The sequence below is a fragment of the Pelodiscus sinensis genome, chromosome 3 (assembly GCF_052426305.1).
Source record: "Pelodiscus sinensis isolate ZL-2025 chromosome 3, ASM5242630v1, whole genome shotgun sequence".
Classification (NCBI taxonomy): Eukaryota; Metazoa; Chordata; order Testudines; family Trionychidae; genus Pelodiscus; species Pelodiscus sinensis.
The window spans coordinates 79,979,277-80,002,095 of NC_143054.1; the positions used below are offsets into that span (position 1 = coordinate 79,979,277).

The window sequence follows — 22,819 nt, forward strand, 5'->3', positions numbered from 1 at the left end:
AAACCTTGACTGCTGATTGAATGGTCTATTGTCTGGAATGCAGAGTAGTGGGCAGGTTTGGGTTCCCCTACCAGCCACTGAGGAATTGGCATATCCTTAATTGGGGCACTGTTCAGAACAATAGTTAGACAGGTAGTCCAGTAAGACACTGATAGGAATGTCGGGAAGATTAATTAGCTACTATTAATACTTTATATTGTTCTGTTTGAGGCCTTATCTAAACTACATATGATTTGCCAGTATAACAGAACCTTTTAGTGTAGATGTTGCATATGACAACAGAATGCATTTTTCTGCTGGCATAGCAGTACCTCCTCAAATGACATAAGCTATGCCAGCGGAAGTACTCTGGCAGCATAGTTGTATGGGTTTTGCTGGTACATTCATTAAAATACCCCTGCCTGCAGTAGCTTTGCTGATAATCAGGGTGGATTGATTTAAAATAACAAAAAAAATATCATTGATTTAAATTAAGTTTCTCAGTGATACGTCTTCACATATTGCTTCAAACAATGGTGAAAAACTAATAACTAAAACATGTTAATTTACAGCTCAGAACAGCATTTGACATCATATAAGAACATATACTGTGTGATTTTTTTAGATAACATGATTTTTATTAATTTAGGAAATAGTACATAATACTCATTACCTGTATCAAGCTGCAGATGCAGCAGTAGTACATTAGGAATGGTAAGAACTAAGTTACACACAAACACAACAGTATGTATACTTTATTAAATGAAATCTTAAATGTTACATAAATGCTTCACACTTGCAGTTGCCGCAATCTTCTGAGTTGCCAACTGTCCTTACACTTCTTTTTAGAGTTTATAAAATGTTATAAACTAACAGACAAGTCCTCAAATGAATGATATCGTTAGAACTTTTACAATTAGCTCTCATCTTCCCCACTCCCACTGTCATTTTGATGCAGATCTGATTCCAAGTTACTAAAAAAGCTAAGACTGACTATGCTTAGAGAGCGTTTAATTTTGGAGTAAGCCCCATTGAAGACAAGTGTAGGATGGGGTTCCTTTGGGAAAGCTAAGTTATACTGAAGTAAAATAGGGAATAGACTTATGGCATCACCATGATGGTCTGTGGCTATGATGTTCCAAAATAAGAGGCATGTATTAATTATGTAATATAAAGTAAGGAAATTACATTGGCAACTCTAGATTTCTCTTACTGCAGCTTCTGTACTGTATACTTCAGTGATTAATTAGTTAATTACATTTAGAATCTAACAAGCCATAAAGATTAGCTTAAACACTTTTTTTCTAGCAACATTCAACATGGCAAACAGCTTGGGAATTTACTTGAAAAATCACATTTATACTTCAAAGGTGTGAAGAGGGACTTGAATAATGATGCATTGGAAAGTTGATCCACATCATTTTCTCCCAATAAGCAGTTTTTTTTATGATGTTTCATTCTTGCAGCCAGGCCCTGCATCATCTTCTTGCTCTTCTTACACATGACACTTTTTCCTTTTTTACTCACAGAATGAATTTCTTCAAATTATTCCCATATAGGGTCTCTTTTACACCCAGAGGTCATGAGTTTTTTTTGTGTCAAAAGTGTAGGGGAATATAGGAAGCTGGGTGCACGCTGAATAACACCTTCCCTTTTCCTTTCCAGTACACTCCAATGTTCCTTTCTATACTGCCTCCATCCTTTCCTATGTATTGTCTGTCATTAGACAATGTCTTAACTAACTCTCCAGTGCTTGGTCCAGGTTCACGACCACATAAGCACAGAAGAAAAAAAATCCTATCCAGCCTGGCTACATCTACACTGCAGGCTTCTTGCGCAAGAAGCCTTTTGCACAAGAGTTTTTGCGCAGAAATATCTTGCACAAGAGCACATCTACACCTCAAAGTGCATTGCAAAAGTGATATGCTTTTGCACAAGAGAGCATCCACACTGCATGGACGCTCTCATGCAAGAAAGCTCTGATGGTCATTTACAGAATGGCCATCAGAGCACCTGTGCTTTTTCTTATGAAACCCCTTGCACAACAAACCCCTCTGGAGCATCCACACTTGCCTTTTTACACAATAGCTTTAGTGCAAAAGGGAGTTATGCCTTGTAGAAGGAGGTTTACCTATACCGGCAAAAGCCCTCTGTTCTGCTGTTTTACTGCTGATTTACTTGCTCAAAAGTGCATTTGAGGTGTGGATGCGCTGCAGGTTTTTGCGCAAAAACCTTGCAGTGTAGACGTAGCCCCTGTATCTGTCTTTGCACATATTTCTTAGCAGACTAACAAATTGAAAGCCCAGAACTTTCATGGAAGCAAGAGTTGGTTGCTAGACTGGACAGATTAGAGCCATTAATTCATTTTTATGAGACTAAGTGTAGGAATAGCATATTTGTGATAAGGGTTAATTGTAACTTATTTTTAAATAAGAAATATAGCTTATTTTATTTAAAAACTTTACAAATCCAATTTAAATAAAAATATCTGATAATGCTCTTGCCAGTTTTTAAGTATTTGTTTGAATAAAATGCTTTGCTCTGAGGCTTCTGACTTTTTAAATTTGCAATGAAACAAATGTTACAAATTATTTAAACTTAGTCATATTATATATCAAAGATACCAGAGCTACAATAAAATTAAAAAGGACCAAATCCAAATTGAGACCTTTTAATCAACAATTTGCTTCTAAAGCCCAGCTCTCAAATCCACATTCATGTGTCTGACTGGTACCTCCAAATATTGAGTGTTCAAACAGTACATAGCTGTGTGGTAAAGCCTTAGGCTGACCAGATTGATAGTTATAAAATGAACCTTCTAAGAGAAGATTCAAAGTTAGAAAGGAGGAGGAGAAGAATTCACAAGTTGTAAGAGGAATGCCAAATAATGAATCCTCAATTTTTCCTACTCGTTATCAGGGACTGGCACAGTGACAAAGCTGGTGTCCCCTCTGCTGATATTTTCCTAATTGTAATAAACAGTCATATGTCCCTGCTGATTTAGTTAGCTTCTAAGGGTATGTCTACACTAAAGAGGTTTTTTTGGATAATTGGCCGTTTTTCCAAAAAAACTTCAATTACGTCCACACTGCAATCGCATTCTTCGAAAGAAAATCGAAATAGAGGGGTTTTTCCGACATTGGTAATCCTCATTCTACGAGGAAGAAGCCTTTTTCCAAAAGAGCTCTTTCAGAAAAAGGCATGTGTGGACAGGGAAGAGGGAGTTCTTTTGCAAGAGGAGGAAAAAGGAAAAAGCACAGATGCCCTGGCAGCCATTCCATCTATGGTAATTACAGCTAAAATTCAAGATAGTGTCCATTCAGTGTGGACGCTATCTGTTGAAAAAGCAGATTGCTTTTTCAATGCGATTTGGCAGTGTGGCTCTCTTTCAGAAGAAGTTTTTCCTGAAGATCTCTTCTAGAAAAGCTTCTTCCAAAAGAAGTCTGCAGGCTAGACAGTCTATGGCTGTCACAAGGCTTAGCTCACAGAGTAGGCTAGAAGGGGCCATCTTCATCTAGATGTGATGATCTAGTCTGACCCCTGTATAGCAGAGGCTGTTGAACTTCCCTGAAGGTGGAATTACATCATCTTTCAGAAAATTCATTCAGTGTTGATTTACATTTGTCCAATGATAGAAAATCTATCACAAACCTTAATAAGTTTTCCAATAATAGATTATCCTCATTGTTAAAAACTTGGGGCTCATTTCTAATCTGAATTTAACTAGCTTCACCTTTCAGCCATTATATCTTATTTTATTTATTAGATTGAAGATTCCACTATCAAATTGCTGTTCCCTGTACTTATATATTGTGAATAAAATACCCCTTAACCTTCTCTTAGTTAAAAGACTGAGATTAAATCTTTTCTATAATGCATGCTCACCAATCTTATAGTCATTCTCATGGCTCTTCTCCAAACCCATTCCAGCTCATCAATATTCTTCTTGAATTGTGGACACTGAAGCTGGATTCACTGTTCCAATAGCAGCTCACCAATGTCAAATACAAAGGTAAAATAACCCCTCTGCTCAACATTCCCTTTGTACATCCAAAGATTGTATTATTCCCTTATGGCTCCCGCCGTGGATTCAGCTAGTTATCCACCACAGCCCCCAAATGCTTTTCAGCGGTATTGCTTCCAAAGACAGCCCCTCCATCCTGGAAGTATGACTGTACCTTTTTTGTTCCTGTGTGTATAAAATTATGTTTAACTGTATTAAAATGCATATTTGCTTGTGCCCACTTTACAAAGCAAGTCCAATGATTCTAAATTAATGACTTGTCCTCATTATTTACCACTCCACCAATTTATGTTATCTGTAAACTTGCAATAACTGCTTTTTTCAGGTCTTTCATAAAAATGTTAAATAGCATATGACCAAGAACCAATCTTTGTAGAAGCCCACTAGAAACACACCTACTCAGTGAGGATTCCTATGTACAGTTATAGCAAGTCCTATAATGTTGTCAGTTTTTAATCCATTTAACATATGCCATGTTGATTTTATATCAATCTAGTTCCTTAATCAAATTGTAGCACAGTAACAACTGAAATACCTTAATGGAATCTAAGTAAATTACACAAACACTACCCTTAAGCAAGTTTGTAATATCATAAAAAAAGTTGGGTTGAGAAGATCAATGTTGTATAAAGCCATGTTGATTGGTGCAGAGAAGTGCATATGCTAATTTAAAATTGTTTGGCATGAAATGCTGTTATAGGACAACTGTTAAGCAAAACTGCATGATGAGGTATGCTGTGGGATGAATAAAAAACCCGGATGACTGTGGATGCATGGAGACACAGAGGCTTGGCCAGCTAGCTGAAAGCTCCATCAATTTGGCACATTTGGAACTCCCTGAAGTTGAAGTATCCTCAGGTAGGCTTCTGAAAGGAGCAGCAGGATCAGAGGGGTAGTTGGGAAGGGAGGTACTGCTGGTCTTTTATCAGACGTCCTTAGTGAAGCAAGAAAAAGGTTATTGAATGCAATTGTTTAATCTGGTTAAATAAAAGTTTAGTAGATTTTCAAGCCCAGAAGTGAGAGACAGGCAATCAGTGGTTTCTGAAGAGACATGCAGGATCACTGAAATTAAGTTAAGAAAAACAGCCAAGAACATCAGAAATATACAGGCATGCTGAGAGGAAGCTTAGAAGGCATAAAACAGGGGTGGCTAAGATATTTCTCACAGGCTGAATCCAGCCCACCAACCACCTTGCCAGAACCCTCAAGCACACAGCCAATGCTGTTTTAAGCAGAGTGATGGTCTGTGTGGCTCTCTGCTTTGGAGGGAGAAGGCAGCTTGATGTGATCTCCCTCACCCCAGCCCAACCCTCAGCTCCCATTGGCTGGAAACAACCGTCCAATAGGAACTGGCCCCAGCCAACCTGCTCTCCTATTGGCCAAAAACATCCAGCCAATAGGAACTGAGAAATTGGCCTTGAGGACAAGGGCAGCACAAGCCTCTCTGCTGTCCCGGAGAGGAGAGCCACGTGTAGGGAACAGCCTGCAGTTTTAAGTGATCTGGGGATGCTGCAGGCTTCTGGCACCCATGTCCCTCCTGCAGGTCACCATCCAAACCCTCTGCACCTGGTCACAACTCCCTCCAGACTCTCTAACCCCCTCCTATGTGCCTCCCCCAGGCCAGATTCATCTCCTGCACTAATACTCTCCCCTGACCCTACACCCCAATCCTGATGCAGGTCTCAACCCTCTTCTTCACCCAAACTACCTCTCAGGCCTTACACCGTTTCCTGCATCCCAGTACCTTACCCTGTGCACCCTTCTGCACCCAGCCTCCATCCTAGATCCCACACCTCCTCTACAGAAAAGTGTGGCCCTTGACCACTTTCCAAAATCTTAAGAGGGTCTCCCACACCAAAAATTATTGCCCACCCCTGGCATAAAAGGTAACTTGACCAACTCAGACAATGATGTTAAACAAGATGTGCACAAAGGAAAGAGCAGGTAGGGATAACTGGTATTGATTATAATACATTCTTTTAATTTGTTAGATCCTAATAATGATATGGAACTTATGTCAGGCTAACAGATCTATATTACCTGCATCATCTCATTTACCCTTTTAAAATATTGGCACAGCTTTAGTTTTCTTCCAGGCCTCAAACTTCCCCAGTGATCCAAGAGTTTTTGAAAGTCAGCATCAATGGCCCTTGTTAATTATGAAGTTTGTTGTGATGACTGAATATCAGCGTTCCTCGTAAGCTGTGCACTTGTGTGGCCATGCAGGAGAGCTTCCAATGCTGTCCAGCTGATTAGAAGAGCATCCATAGCTAGGTTGTGTGTTTCTTTTGGTGGTACACAAACATATTTTAGCATCCCTAGTATATGTGAACTTTTGTTTACACAGAGGGAGGCAGGTGGCAGCCAGCTCCCTGCAAGCATCCATTTCCACCTGCCCCTCCACCTCCGCTGCCTCTGATACACAGACAACAGCTTGAGGGGCAGGCAGCTCCATGGGAGTGGAAATATATTGGGAACCAGCTTAAAATTCATTTCCCAACATGCACCGGCTCCTGCCCTCGCCGCCGTTGCCTTGTCTTTCTTGTACTTGAATAATTGGGGGTTTTCATTAATAAGTCTTCTAGAATTTAACCTAAGAAAGCGGCAACCACTTTGCTCTGCAAAACATTTAGGAATTTACATAATAGGATGTCTCAATCCTGAATAAACCAGAAACATGGGTTATAAAAGTTGCTAAAACTTCTCCATGGCAACCATTATACAGTTGTAAAGTGAAAACTTGAGACAGTATTTTATATCTGCTGCAATATTTAAGACTCAACCAAATTTTATTTTCCAATGGTGTAACAAGCAGAACAATTTTACTATGTAAAGATTATTTAAGTGTTAAATAATATTTTCCTGGCTCAAATAGATTTTTTTTGTTTAGGTTCCTGCCACATCAAAATCTTTAGCTTCTGGATTACAGTTACAATATATTTATTTTTTGGTAATGGTTTTCTAGGTTACATATATAGACAATATTTCTCCATTTTTTGAAGGAATTTAAGATAATGAATCAAGTTAAAGACAGTTTTACAGTTGAAAGTCATTTTTAGAATTAAAATTTGTCATCCCTTCCCTCCTCACATCAACTTATTTAAAAGTTGGTACAGCTCTTTGGAGAAACTGATATACAGGCAGTCCCCGACTTACGTGGATCCGACTTATGTCGGATCCGCAGTTACGAACGCGGCTTTTCCCGTCCCGGAGGACACGGACTGCGGGACCTCACAGTCCCGCCACCCGTGTACTCCGGGGCGAGAAAAGCTGCTTCGCGTCTCCCTGGTCTGCAGACCAGGAAGATGCGGAGCAAAGCCGCGGAGGGGCTCGGGCAGCCGGGCAGCCCAGGCGCACCTGGGCTGTCCCGCTGCAGGAGTGCTCCAAGGCTTTGCTCCCCGTCTCCCTGCAGACCAGGGAGACGGGGAGCAAAGCCACGGAGCATGCCCGCAGGGGGACAGCTCAAGCGCGCCCGGGCTGTCCCGCTGCGGGCGTGCTCCAAGGCTTTGCTCCCCGTCTCCCTGGTCTGACCAGCAGACCAGGGAGATGGGGAGCAAAGCCTCAGAGCACGCCAGCAGTGGGACAGCGCGGCGCGCCTGGACTGTCCCGCTGCCTGCGTGCTCTGCGGCTTTGCTCCGTGTCTCCCAGGTCAGCAGACCAGGGAGACTGAGCAAAGCCGTGGAGGACTTGGGCGTCCCCACCCCCATCTCCCTGGTCTGCTGGGGGGGGTGCAGCTAGTGTCCCCCCCCCCACCACCACCCCCCCAGCAGACCAGGATTTTCTTGCCTACCCCTGGGGTAGAGCAGCTGGGGGCTGCCGGGTTGGTCCCGCAGCACTGCTCCGGACCAACCCGGCAGCACCCCAGCTGCTCTGCCCCAGGAGTCCTGATTCAGCCACTGCTGGTCAATTTCAGCAGCGGCTGAATCAGGATGCCTGAGGCAGAGCAGCTGGGGTGCTGCTGGGTTGCTCCAGTAGCGCCGAGGAGCCGCGCTACTGGAGCAACCCAGCAGCACCCCAGCTGCTCTGCCCCAGGCGTCCCCAAGTCAGCTGCTCCTGAAACTGACCAGCGGCTGACTACAGGAAGCCCGAGGCAGAGTTGCTCTGCCCCAGGCTTCCTGGAATCAGCCGCTGATCAGTTTCAGCAGCAGCTGACTTGGGGACGCCTGGGTTTCTTAAGTTGAATCTGTATGTAAGTCAGAACTGGCATCCAGATTCAGCCGCGGTTGAAACTGATCAGTTTCAGCAGCGGCTGACGCCAGTTCCGACTTACATACAGATTCAACTTAAGAACAATCCTACAGTCCCTATCTTGTACGTAACCCGGGGACTGCCTGTACTTCTCACCCAAATTACAGTAACACATTCTCAGTAGCCAGCTGAATACTTTGTTTCTGCAAGATGGCTAACATCCAAAAATACATTCTAGTGGTTTTCTGACCAGCCAATGGCATGGACAGCCAGTTATGTAGGAAACTTTAAAAAAAAAAAAATCCATAGTAATTATTGAGAGAAAAGTTGTATTTCTAGATGACAAGCCAAGATACATATTTAAATCCCATGACATTTTTAACATCAGCCTCAACCTTCAAACTGCTGTAGCTGGCCATATGACTTTAATTGGGATTTTTATATACACAAGTGCATTAAACAGATAATTAGTAACTGAACCCCAAATGTAGAGCACATGATCTTCCCCAGCTTTTCTTTCTGGGATGTCTTTTAAATACCACTTCAATCCCTTCTCCATTGGAAATCAGGCATTAGTAATGTAAACTGTACACATTTAATCTAGTTACAAAATGCACCCTTTTTGTAGCTCATGTTCCAGAATGATTTTATTCATTGTTTCAGACACAACGAACAAAATTATCACATTAAAAGTAATGTCACATTCTGCTCTCAAAAATATAAAAATAATGATTTAAATATATAAACTTGCTCCTCAACTAAGATAGTCTTTGTCAGGAAAACCCCCCACTCATTTGGCACATCTATCGTGCTTTACATCAGATCTTCAAAGTGCTTTGCAGAGGTTGTTAAGCATTATCCACATTTTGTAGAAGAAGAAACTACAATTAAGGCACTGAGAACTTAAGTGACTTGCCCAAGATCACACAAGTCACTTGCAGTGCCAAGAATAGCACCCAAGCTTTCCAGTAGTCCACTCTAGCCACAACATCTCATTGCCTCTTCCCTCTAAATTACATGCACAGATTTAAACATTCCTTTGGGGAGTAGGAATTGTAGAACACAGAAAAAAGAAACAGTGAACTAGGGATGTAACTGACTAGTCAACTACCCAATAAGCATAAGCTTATTGGGTAGTAGAGTCAACTAGTCGCTATTCCCATCCCTTGCTGTCTCTGATACAGAGGCAGTAAGTGGGATGGGAACAGGAGCAGGAGCCGGTGCTGGGGTAAGCTGGCTTAAAAGCTGGTTCCGCCCAGCCCCATCTCCATGGAAGGTGGGAGGGAAAAGTGTGCAGCAGAGGAGGCAGACACACAGCAGGAAATGGTGTGAGTGAGGACTGAAGCAGTCCCTGCTCACGTTGGTCTGACTGCTGTGCCTCTGCTTTTTAAATGTATCAAGAGCCTTATGGGGTTCTTGCTACATTTAAAAGGCAGAGGTGGCACAGCAGGGAACCCGGGGCAAGCGGAGACTCAAGCAGTCCCTGCTCACCCTGGTTCCCACTGCATCTCTGCCTTTTAAATGTGGTAAGAGCTGCCAGAAAAGGTGCAACCAGGATAGCAAGCGCCCTACCCCAGCCCTTAAATCAAATAATTGATGGAAATTCCATCGAATACTGGATTAGCTGCTTAATTGAAATTTAACATTCTTACAGTGAACCACAGTGCAATCAATGAGTGCATCAATTTTAATCAAAAGCATGAACAAATTTGGTATTCAATGAATTAAAATGCACTTATCGGAATGGTCATACTGAAAATTACATATATACCTAGAGACAGAAAGCTTGTTAAATAGAAGATGTGTTGTCAACATTATGAAAAAAAAATACTGGTTACCTTGACATTTATAGTTCAGATAATAGTCACGTTGACCTCCTGAGGAGAAGGCTATGCTTGTTGATCAGGCACCTAAAGTAATAAAACCCTAAAAATACATGGATTAAAATAAAGGAAACTGAAAGCCATCCATCAAGATCACCAAGAAATACAGCTTCATATAGATTACATTTTGCAGCAAACAGAATGTGATGTGTAGGTCTTTATCTGAATGAAAAGCGCAATTCAGCCCAGTTCCCTGAAGGCAAGCATTTAAAAAAGAAGCAATCCTAGCTTGTATTTCAAAAAGCCTGTCTCTGAATCTGGTGCTCATGGGATGGCTGGTTTACTGACAAAGATTGTGGATGTGATTCAGAAATGCGTACATTTGGGTTCTGTTCTTCACTGATTTGATGGGAATGGACTGCATCTTGGTTAGTATGAGACTGACGGCTAGGTTCCTGGGTCAGCTGCACATGCTGAGTGCCTGCTGCAAGATGAAGTTCTTCAGTTTGCCCTTGATGGGCATGAAGATGTGCCAGTGCTTCTTTTGAAAGAGTGATGACATGCATTTGCTCTGACTGAGCAGTGTCTACCTGGTTCTCCATCATATTGATACTTTGGATTTGTTCTACTTGTTCCTGCTGGGCTGCAAGAAGCAGGTTCTGCAGCTGTTGTGGTGGCTGAGTGAGCAGAGTAAGATTAGCAGCCTGGCCTGTTGTCATATTTTGGGAATTCTCAGCAGTAACAATACTAATACCTTGATTATGACCTGGCATAAAGTTTATGTTATGAACGGAATCCGTGACAAGTAACTGAATCTCCTGTCCGCCAGAGGTGGACAGTTGATATTGCTGCAACTGAAGAATGTTTCTGACCTCCTCAGAGCTACTGCTGCTGCTAGGAGCACTGCTGGGTTCTTGCAATTGCTTTTCTTTGCTGTGAATTTTCAAATGAGACTTCAGATTGTCCAAGCGTGCAAACTGCAAATTACACTCTGGGCAGGAGAAAGGCTTTTTGCCTGTGTGTAAAATGCAATGTCTTCTCTTAGCACTCGAATCCGAGAAACATTTTCCACATATACCACAAGAATATGGCTTTTCCCCTCTGTAAGAGAATATTTTACATAATCAGAAATACTAATTCTAAAACTATTGCTTTCTGCGAGTTTCTATCTGGCAAATGACTCGCATAATACATATAATACTATAACTACTAATAATCTCTGCTGTACTATAGTAGTGCTTACAGGCAGTCATGTAAGAAAAATATTCAATGATACATTTTCTAGACTCTAGTTTTAAGACTTGCACAATAGTGTGAAAGTTCTCCCTTATTTGTTCATATTTATGAGTTAACAACAGGACTGCTGTCATACCGAAATATTGAGATTATCAATTTTACGAAGCTGAGGTTTGACAAAACTCTAAAGCACTAAATGATAAAGGAACTTTTGCAGCTAAAGATCACCTTCACAGTTATATAACTGAACGTCAAGAATTGAACTCATGTTTGTATGTATATTGATCTTTTAACCAATACTCTATTTTCTTTAATACATTTTAATCTATTTAATAAGGATTCACAATAAGTGTGTATTTGGGATAAGGTCTGAAATATTTATTGACATGGAAGGTAATGTAACCCATCCTTTGAGTGTGGTAGAATTTTATTTGACTACAGTGTCTAGGTGGAAGCCTCAGGTTGGGTACTTTAAGGAACATGCATTGTTTGGACTTCCGATTGACTAATGAGGTAATACAGATACTGTTTTTGCTGGCTTGGTGAACGTAAATATAGGAATAATCAGCAGCTTTGGGGATTGGCTGTCCCATTTCTTGTTGTGCAGCCTAATTGAGTGACCTCAGTTGGCTCTCCGTAGACTCCACATATCACACCCTTATAGGACATCTACTGAATTAGAAGTTGCAGATCAGAGATTATAACAATCATACATGTCTTGGGTAGTGTAAAAATACTCATTTGTAGGATGATAATATCCTGTTAGGGAGTGCCAATAATTATATTACTGTATATTTTTCTAAACAAAATTTCACTGTTGTAATGGTTGTTTTTTCCTCTGACATTTACATGGCAAGGATTTAAACCTGTTAAAGCTTTCTAAATAAACAACTTTAAAAATAAGAGCAAAAACTGTACTTAACCTGTGGATTCTGATATGAGTCTGAAGAGAACTTTTTGCTGTGAATGACTTGCCACAGATTTCACAAGTAAATGGCTTCTCACCTACAAAAAACAATAGTTTGTTGTACATTCAGAAGTTACAATTACTGTAATAATAGATAATACCACTCCCAGGTTCTCACAGAGAACTTATCAGTACATCTTAAAGCACCTTAAGTATCATTATCTGCACATTACAAATGGGGAAACTGAGGAAAAACAATGCTAAAGGTCACCTCGATGGCCAGTGGCTGAGCCTGGAACAGAACCCAGGTCTCCAGAATCCCATGCTCTATCCATTAGGTTACACTGCCTGCTCGTGTAAGTGCTAAGAAATTGCCTCTGTGCACACTAAAATGTAAAAGCAAGTTATTCATGTTTGTTAATTCAGGAATATAGCAAGTTAAATTCTTATCCTTCTGGTGGGAGAAAGTATTGTTTTTCAAGAGGCTGACCACAGTGAAGCCAACTCCAGAGAACACAATGGAACTTCAGTTAACAGGAGTTGGTAAACTGGAATTTTATGGTATACTCAATACTCTTCTTACATGGAACTAGGCAGAGAGATTAAATGCAATGATAAAAAGCAACATAATAGCAAACAAAGCAAAGTGAAAGTAAAGTAACATTTCTCTACAGTGCCTAGACATATAATATATCATCAATCATCACACAGTGATCTAAGTTCCTATCACTATCTGGGCAGAAGAAAGGAAACTGGAGACTGAGTAAAAGCAAATTTAAGAATTTAAAATTCAAAATTCATAGCAGGGCACTTACATTCAACAACAAAAAATAGAGATTAGTCACTTTTTCCTGTTTTTTTCTACCTTTGGGCTACGTCTACACTGGCCCCTTTTCCGGAAGGGGCATGTAAATTTCACCAGTCGTCGTAGGGAAATCCGCGGGGGATTTAAATATCCCCCGCGGCATTTAAATAAAAATGTCCGCCGCTTTTTTCCGGCTTTTAAAAAAGCCAGAAAAGAGCGTCTACACTGGCCCCGATCCTCCGGAAAAAGTGCCCTTTTCCGGAGGGTCTTATTCCTACTTTGAAGTAGGGCACTTTTTCCGGAGGATCGGGGCCAGTGTAGACGCTCTTTTCCGGCTTTTTTAAAAGCCGGAAAAAAGCGGCGGACATTTTTATTTAAATGCCGCGGGGGATATTTAAATCCCCCGCGGATTTCCCTACGACGACTGGTGAAATTTACATGCCCCTTCCGGAAAAGGGGCCAGTGTAGACGAGCCCTTGGAGTAAGGATGTTAAATTCTGGTTAACTGACTAGTCGAGTAGCATCGACCAGTGATAGATACTTCCGCATTCCTCCTTTGAAATGTACAAGAGCCCCCACTCACGGGAATGCCTGCTTTGAAATGTACAAGAGTCCCCAGTATGGGCTCTTGTGCATTTCAAAGCTACAGAGCCCAGGGGTCAGCGGAGGACTTCCCAGCTGATCCCAGGCTCTGCACAGCATTTCAGTGGAACCCCAGCTGACCCCAGGCTCCATGGGGTTTCGGCATTTTAAAGGGGCAGTGTCGCACAGCTAAGCCACGCATCAGCTGTGCACCTGCTGCCCCTTTGAAATGCTACTTTGAAGTACCCCTTCTCCCCCCCCCACCTTTGCTGCCTCTATCTGATAGAGGCAGGGGGGAAATAGACTATCCTTAACATCCTTACTTTAGAGAAGGGCCAAATCAGTTTACCTCTCACCACCTGCTATTTCCGATGCACTACCTGCTGTTTCTGAAGACAACTACATTATTTTTAACACAGACCTTGACACGCCTCTTTACTCTTCACTACACATTTATCCCACTGCTATATTTACTGTGCTCTCCCGACCGCTAACAATGGAAGTTTTAATCTAATAGCACACCATACTGTCCTAGACAGAAAATACAGTGGGCAAAATCATGCAAATAAAAATATTCACCTGCTTGTAAATGAGAAAGCAAACACCGACACAACAACACAGACAATACATACTTAGGGAATTACAAAAAGCAAATATTTATATTTATCCTTATTTATAAAACAATTTTCTCCTGTCAGAGAGAAACTATGAGAAGTTGTACTATACATGCAATTTCAGATTTGTATGTTTTCATTTTTCTACCAATTCATTTTCAGTGGAAAATTTTGCAACTCTAACCTCCACAACAAAGATGTAAAGATGAATTGTGAAGACTCTGGTACATTTAAAAGGAAAGGAAAAACTGGAATCTATCACTGATGTTACTGTTTAAGGTACAAGTAGCACTGTATTTTAAATTATTTCCCCCTTATTCCAAGAGGAAGAAAAACCTGATAAAATCCACAAGTGCTGTAAGTGTTTGAAATTCATTACATTCTAACCTTTATTTTAATTCCAATTGTTAATGGTATTTGTGATGTCATTGGTAGAAAAAAAAAGCCTAAAGCTGAGATTTCTAAGGACCTTGAAGCGTAGAGACTCTTTTTCAAGTGGGCACAAAATACTTTAGAATAATGTAATATACTTTTTCTCTTTTGGAATTCTTACAGTTATTATAATTATGTTAAAAGAAATCTTTGAAGGTCACCTTTCGAAATGACCTTCAACATGAATTACTGTCTTGGAAAGTTATGCTTAACCAGCATGGGAGGGCCAGTCTACTTCATGCCCACATCTGGCTATCCAGGCCTCAGCTTGCCCTCCAACTCTCTAAGCAATATATATCCTAAGTTTCAAATTATGTTCCCCCTCTCAAAATCTAGTTTATGAAAACATAATAAAAATAAACTCTTTTACCTATCAATAGGGTTCACAAATAATCCATCTCTTAATACCTCTGGGAGCAGCTTGGGCTGCAAAAACTAGGTGAGTAGGTTCCTAATACCACCTGGGTCTTCATCAGCCTGACACAATCCTCATCCAGGATTGTGCCGCTGGAGAGCTCTCAATACTTTCTTCAGAACAAATGTCAATAGCAAAGAGTTATTCTTCTAGGTCTAGGAGAAAAGCAGCCCTAAAAGTAGGCACTGCTTTTATGCTGCCTCCATACGATCCTCTCTTTTGAACTGTTTACAAATAAAGATGTGAAGGCTAGACTGGTAAATCACACTCTTAACAGATGAGACATCCCAATTAAGGTTAACTGGTAGAGCTGGAATAGCTCTCCACCTGCCACAGGCCTGGGGCTGCTCCAGCACTGCAGGTGCCTGCTGTGGACAGGAGCTGCTCTAGTATAACCTCTGCCTGGAACAAGCCTGGGTGCCCTGTAGGAAGTAGGGATGTAATAGTGTAGTCAAATAACCAATTAGCAAAAGCTTATAGTTTAATGCTACCGACTTCCCACATTTCTCCCACCAGTAAATGTATTAGTAGGCTGACCAGCAGCCCAGCTCAGTGCTGGCTTGTGACAGGTCCGAGATATACCCCTGCTGCAGCTCTGCATTTAAAGTGTATTAGGAGCCAGGTGGACAGGCAGCCTGGCTCAGTTCTAGCTTGTGGCAGATCCAGAGCTCAGATCCTGCCCCAAACGGGCTGCTGATACCTTGCGCTTCTGCCCCTTTATCAGAGGCAGCAGCACAGGGTGATAGGCAGCCAGTCCATGAGGGGAGCTGGTTTTTAAACTGGCTCCCCTCATGGATCTTCTCCTGCCTGGCATCTTGTGCTGCTGCCTCTAACACAGAGGGAGCAGTGCAGAGTGACAAGGGGCTCCCTCGGGAGTAGGGCTGGAGTGCACTGGCTGCTGGCCCCACCCCGAAGACTATAGAATAGTCAACTGACCAATAAGAATTCATGAGATTACTCAACTATTCAATATTTAACATCCCTAGTAGGAAGGGGCAGCCTTACATGGATGCTGGAGCAGCCCCTGCCCGCAGAGTGTATGGGCCTTCCACAGGCAGGAGCTGCTCTGACATCCCAGCCAGAGCAGACCCTACCTCTGGTGGAGGGGGGGGTGTCATTCCAGCTTAGCAAAGGACATGGGGGCTGCTCCAGCTGCTCATCCCCCCTCTAATCAGTTAACCAATATGTTTAAACAGTTAGACAGTTAAATAGGATTTTACATTCCTAGTTACAAACTCCTGTGGCCATTCCCAGGGGACATACCTCCTCACTAGGAGCCAGGACTTCACTGCACACATAGCAGATGTCTCACTGCCAACCAGGGATGGAGTGTGTGAACCTCAAAGCCAACAAGCTTGAAAGAAAAATGTAACATCTTATTACCTGTATGTGTTCTTAGATGTTTCTTTAACTGAGCTGCATCCATGAATTTGCGATGACACTGGATACATTCCGGCAACGAATGGCCTTGTCGCAATAATAAAAAAAGTGTCAGTGCATAAGTGATCCACTGTATTTCTTCAGTGATCTTTGTTAAAGCACTTCCCTGTAAAATAACCACTTTTATATACAAAGACAACAATGATTCAGTAGTTATTTCTGTTGCTGATCAACTCTAGAAATGGCAGCATCATTCTAATTCATTTCCCCAGTTATTTTCATCATTGAAGAAAGTATGCTGGTTGCCTTAACTCCTGGTCCCCATCAGGAATCTATCACTTCTTTTTGTTTTTAGTGCTGTGATATTCTTTAATTCGCCTTCACTGTACATGCCTATGAGCCATCCATCATCCTTCTAGAATAAACCTAGGGACTTCTTTTAAAGCTTATCAATACCATTCAGCCAGAGAAGTAGCTGAACACCACAAGGCAGAATATCCACAACAGACAGTGATGGTACTATTTTTACACCACTCAGCTCATCTCTAGTGCAAGAGACCACGTGACAGCCTAACTGATCATGGTTCCCGGCAAAGCCAGGAAGCCCGCTCACCCTTTCACACCAGCCTTGTTATACCTGTGTGCACTCGGTAATGACTCTTCAGTTGTCTCTTTTGGCTAAAATACTTTCCACACTGATCACATGTAAAAGCCTTCTGTCCTGTAATAAAAATCAATATCCTTAAAAATACAGAGAATTAAATACCAAAAATTAAGATAAAACATAACTAACATTTTTGCACAACTCCATATATCAGATAGCTAATACTTGCTCTAAAAAAAGAATACAGAGCAGAAATTTTTTTTTGAAATGTCGAATACTTAGCATAACTTGATTATATTTGTCTTGGATTACTTACCCGTATGTAGGCTCATGTGTTCCAAAAGAGAATGTTTAGTTGTTAAAGCCTTACTACAGACAGTACAGGTATATGGTCGCTCTCCAGTATGCATCCGTTCATGAACTTGAAGAGAGTGCTTCTGGGAAAAACCTTTACCACATTCATTGCATTTAAAAGGGCGTTCTCCTAAAAGTAAAGTACAAATATCAACAACAGAGTTATTATCAGTAAATATTTTAAGTCGATAGCAAGATGTGTTAAAGAACATTACCACCATTAAAAAATGAGTTTTCAATAGACAAGGAGGATTAACACGGACAAAAATCTAAGCTTCCTTACAACAATCATTCAAAAATTATTTTGTAAGTATCATTGCATAGGCACTATTATATCCAATTTAATATTTGTATTTAAAAAAACCAATTAACTTGATAGCAGCGTGTAAACTATGAAGTTTATAATAATCTCAGAAGGTGAGAATAGTAGAAAAAAATCTTGATTCACCATATATAGCGTGTGTATACCAATATAAAGCAACATTTAAATGTACAGTAAACTTCCGATAATCCGGCACCTTTAGGACCCAGGGGGTGCCAGATTATCAGATTTGCCGGACTATCGGAAGGGGGGGCTATGAGGGGTCTGGGGGGATGCCACCCCAGACCCCTCATAGCCCCCCCTTCCGATAGTCTGGCTCTGCCCCAGGCATCCCTGATTCAGCCGCTGCTGGTCAGTTTCAGCAGCGGCTGAATCGGGGACAGCTGGGGCGCTGCCGGGTTGGGTCCCGCAGCCCCGAGGGGCAGCGCTATGGGACCAACCCGGCAGCGCCCCAGCTGCTCTGCCCTAGGTATCCCCAATTCAGCCGCTGGTCAGTTTTAGCAGCGGCTGAATCGGGGAACCTGGGGGCAGAGCAGCTCCAATGGTCCCGGACCATCAGGAGTACTGGACCATCAGATGCCGGACCATTGGAGTTTTACTATACATCTAACCTCCACAAAGATTTAAAGATGCCTACCTGTGTGACTTCTCTGATGAATTGCTAAAAAGTGATTATACTTAAACACTTTGCCACATTCTTTACAAGCAGCTTCAGAACCTGTGCGTTTTCTTTTTCGATCAGTTCTCTTTGATAATACTTTTCCATCTTCATCACCAACAAGTTTATAATCTTTTAATTTGATGGACCGTCGTATCCTACGTTTGCTGTAACGACTCTGATTGCTCTGTATTGCTTGAGATTTAGGATCATAATTCTCATCCTTTTCAGATGATCGATCTACAACAGTTTCTGAACCACAAGCTGACTCAGTTTCTTCTACTTCTTTCCTTACTGGAACCTGTTCACTGACAACTGCTTCTTCTGCAACTTTTTTCATAAAGTTTTGTTTATTTTGCACTGAATTGTTCTCTCTTAACTGCACATCTTCAACAGGAGTTATCCCAAATTTTTCCTCTTGCATATTTTTTACTTTTCTTGGTCTTCCCCGTTTTCGCTTTGGTGGATCTCCATTTTTCTTGTCATTTGCAAAGACAACTACTGAAGCACCACTATTAGATGTGACAGGTAATATGGTATTTGGGCTATGGTTGGTCTGATAATCTGCATGTGCCCATACTAAATCATTCACTTTTAGGAGCTGGGCAGTTGCCAAGATTTGTTCCATACTTTTCTCACTGGCATGGAGATAACCTGTGTAGATAAATTCCAGTAGCGCACCAAAAATGTCCGCAACCATTCCCTCCAACATATAGATTGACTGGCTTATCTCTCCCTCTTCTACAAACATCATTGAAAAGTACTCACTGCTGGCCGCAAGTAAAGCTTTGTGGGCTCTGAAGTGCACATCCTCTACTATTAAAGTGATATCACAAAGATAATTCTTTTTCCTTTGTTCCTCAAAATTTGCTAGAATGGTATCTCTATGAGCCTTGGAGTGGATAACAAGCAGCTTCTCTGGAGTGTCAGCAGTTGCGTCTGCCATTTTTAGTGCAAACAGGAAAAGAGTTACCTACAAGAGTAAAACAGTATTATTGAAAAAAAGATCTATTACAAAAACCAAAATATTACAGGATACTCCATAAACAAGGAGTTTCTGCAGCAAAACTGGAGCTTTTGATCGAATTATAAAAAGTCAACGCTGACATACTTTTTCACTTGAAATAAAACAATTTTTTTAAATACCGAAGAATAGTTATAGTAACTTCTGAGATGGAAATTATTTTTTATTATTATTTATTTAGTACCAACGTGCCTCATGTTATTCAGTACCCAAAACGACTGCCCCATCTGAAACAGCTTTTGAAATGTAAGAAAAGTAGTGATACTGTTCCTTTCAATGATAACTTTTTTCCCTGAAAAAAATAATAGGCAAGAAATAAAATAGCATGTTTAGGCACAAAGTTGTCAGGGAATGCAACAATTATGTTTTACAGCAGGTGTGAACAATAATTTTTAATAGATGTTGGTAAATAGTCAAGGGCTGCACTTCTGTGGAGGCAGTGTCAGGTCTGGGACAGTGGGTGGGGTGTAGAAGGGAAGTTTGGGTGAAGGAGGAGATTATGATCTGGGGTAGGGGTTTGGAGTGCAGGGTCCGGGAGGGGTTATGGATGCAGGAGAGGATTCCGGCCTGAGGAAGGGGTGTAGGACATGGTGCAGGGTCTGAGGGAGTGTTGTGATCTGGGAGAAGGGGTGCAGAGGATTTGGATGGTGATATGGGGCAGGAGAATAGGGTGCAGGGTCCAGGAGGGGTTATGGGTACAGGAGAGAATTCTGGCCTGGGGGAGGAGTATAGAAGAGGATGCAGGTTCTGGGAGAGAGTTGTGACTTAGAGGAGGTAGGGAGAGGGGAGGCAGAGGGTTTGGATGGTGGCCTGGGGGAAGATAGTTGGGGGGGGGGGGGGAAGGGAGAGAGAGAGAGAGAGGAGGCAGTGCTGCTCCACGTGGCTCTGCTCCAGCACAGGGAGGGGGGAGTGAGGAGGCTTCATTTGCTGACCCTGATTTCAGCAAATTTCTCAGCTCCTATTGGCCAGAAACTGGCCAATCGGAGCTTGGTGATTTTGCTAGGGATCAAGGTCAGCACACAAAGCTTTCTCCTCCCTGCCCAACTTGCAGAGCAATTAGAAGCCTGCTGTTTAAAATGGCAACCTGCCCACTCATTTTACAGTAACAACTTGGGCAATATGGGCAACTTGTGACATTCATAACATTCTTAACTTTCATATAAAACAAGGTTATCTGTTTAAACGAGTCAATTCCAATCTATGTTTCTCATAACATTAACTTGTAAAAGCTGTGGATGCTTGTATGCATTTTGGTACTGTATACATTCATAACCACACAATGGTATCACTACTTTTCTGGTTATAAAATCATAGGGTCTTACATGTAACATTCTGAGTTGTAGACAGATTGTTCCCAGGATATTAGTAAGAGAGTGGGTGAGACTGTATCTTCTATTGGGCCAATTTCTGTTGGTGATTGAGACACAAGCTCTCTCAGAAGTCTTCAGGTCTGTGAAAGGCACTCAGATTGTAAGAGCTAAATACAAGATTGAACAGACAGTTTAGCACAAGAACATTAGCACATATTCTATCTGTTCAATCTTGTATTTAGTTGTGACAACCTGAAACACTCTCTCAGATATGAAGAGCAGCTCTACTTAGCGCAAAAGAATTTCTCTCTGACCAACAGAAGTTAGTACAATAAAAGATATTACCTCACCTACACTGTCCCACTAATATGATTAGGCCAATTTTGGCCCATGTGATATTTGCTGGTGATTTGCAGAGAGCTGGTAATTTCTCCTTAGAGCTAAAATGTATCAGAACTAAAAATAATAAACATCCAAATTAGCATTAGGACATTTTAAATATAAACAATGATTGTAACAGTTACACAGATTTGTACAACTGGGAGTTCTTTTCCAGACTTATAAATGGGAGGGGATGGTGGTTACCTTAAACATTGTTGGTATAAAAATGGGTACAGTGAAAGTCTGAGAACATCTAAATTACCATGATTTACCACAGAGCCTAAAATACTACCAGGATCTCTAATTTTAAAAAACCGGAATAATCAGAAAAGGAGCTAAAGAGGCACTAAACAGCATACTGGACAGTCACAGATCAGAACATATCTGCTCTCTTTTACAGAAGCCGAATGATTTATTTTAAGCTTTTTATAAAAAACTCCCAGCCAACAGGAAAACACACATTTTCTGAAACAAGACTGTGCCCTGTGATTTGAGCAGTGACTCGGAAACCAGGGCCTCCACGTTTTACCCTCAGCTTCTGGTCCTATTCCTGAGCAAGGCAGACTTCCCCACACACATTCGTTTCCCTAATTATAGAAGGGTGGAAGGATACTGGCCCCACAAAGCGGTTGCGAGCAGCCAGTCGCGTGCAGCGGCCAGAAGCTGCAAGTCGGCCCCTGACAGAGCGCGCTAGGTTGGGCTGCGGTCCCCTGGTTACAGGGCGCGCGGGGGGGGGGGGGGGGCTACGTGTGCCAGGGCGCCGAGAGGATAAAACTCTCCGGCTCCTGGGGGCCCGCGGGCCGGGGAAGGGAAAGGGGCGCAGGGGAGGGGGAAGGGGGGCAGGCGCAGGGGGCAGGAGCAGCCAGGGGGCGGGGATAGGCGCACGCCGGCGGGGGGGGGCAGGTTCACGACACCCCCGGCCCCGCCATCCCCGCGTAGCCGCAGGGCTCCACCAGGCCCGGCTCCCGCCCAGAGCCCCCTGCCGAGACGCGGGACCCGACCAGCTACCCGGCCCGGAGGGACCATCCTGCCCGGGGCGGGGGGGGGAGACGAGTCCCGCTCAAGCGCGGCCGGACACTCACCAGCAGCAACCGCAAGCAGCGCTCTGGGAGGCTGCGCGGACGCCGCACTCCCCGAGGGGGGGGGGCACGTAGCTACGTCACTGCGCTGAGTTGCCCGCACGTCGCTCTCGGCCGTTCAGGCAGCCTCAAATCCGCAGGCCCCGCCCTCTCGTAGCGAGCAACAACGTCCCCCCCCCCCAACGTGCCTGAGTCCCCAGCTGCTCCCCTCGCGCGCGTCTCGCTGCACGGGGCTGGGGCGTTGTCAGCGGAGCTTGTACAGGGCGGCGCCTAGAGCCCCTGGCCCACACTGTAAGCCCGGCCCCTGACGCAAGGCACTTCAAGCCACGGTGCTGCAGCACCGCCCGTCTCCATGCCTCTGGTCCTCCTGTGCCCAGTTACCTGTGGTGACCATCTGTTCTTAACCAAAATGAGGGACACAGCCACGCCCTGTGATCCCAGCTGGCCACCCCCACTGCCACAAGGCGCCCCACCCCTGGAGGTAGTACTCCCAGCGTCAAGATGGACACATGACCAGAAGTAAAAAGTGTCCTGTGACCCCCTGTAAGAACTCCTCCCACCCTCTGCCAATAGGGATGACTTTGGCCCCACAGACTATCCTGCAATTGCATTAACCCAACTTGCATTCCACTAACTCAGGGGGAGTGGCTGGGGGAAGTGTTCCCTCTAAAATTTTCCTCCCATGAGTAGAGTGAATGTTGT

At 42.9% G+C, this 22,819-nt stretch overlaps 1 protein-coding gene across 3 annotated transcripts; it reads right to left on the reverse strand.

Annotated features, from left to right (window-relative positions):
- Positions 1-9,784: 9,784 nt before the first annotated feature.
- Positions 9,785-22,578, reverse strand: ZBTB24 (zinc finger and BTB domain containing 24). 3 transcript variants are annotated; one of them, XM_006123194.5, is made up of 7 exons: positions 22,499-22,578; positions 18,303-19,296; positions 17,306-17,473; positions 17,023-17,106; positions 16,389-16,472; positions 12,174-12,255; positions 9,785-11,115 (listed from the first exon to the last, which is right to left on the reverse strand). In XM_006123194.5, exons 2-7 carry the CDS (start codon positions 19,267-19,269, stop codon positions 10,311-10,313), a joined length of 2,190 nt encoding a protein of 729 aa, XP_006123256.3. In that variant the 5' UTR covers positions 19,270-19,296; positions 22,499-22,578; the 3' UTR covers positions 9,785-10,310. The 3 variants fall into 3 exon arrangements, with proteins under 3 accessions (XP_006123256.3, XP_075779211.2, XP_006123255.3); XM_075923096.2 differs by lacking the exon at positions 22,499-22,578 and adding an exon at positions 22,121-22,473; XM_006123193.5 differs by lacking the exon at positions 22,499-22,578 and adding an exon at positions 20,670-21,683.
- Between the last annotated feature and the right edge of the window lie 241 nt (positions 22,579-22,819).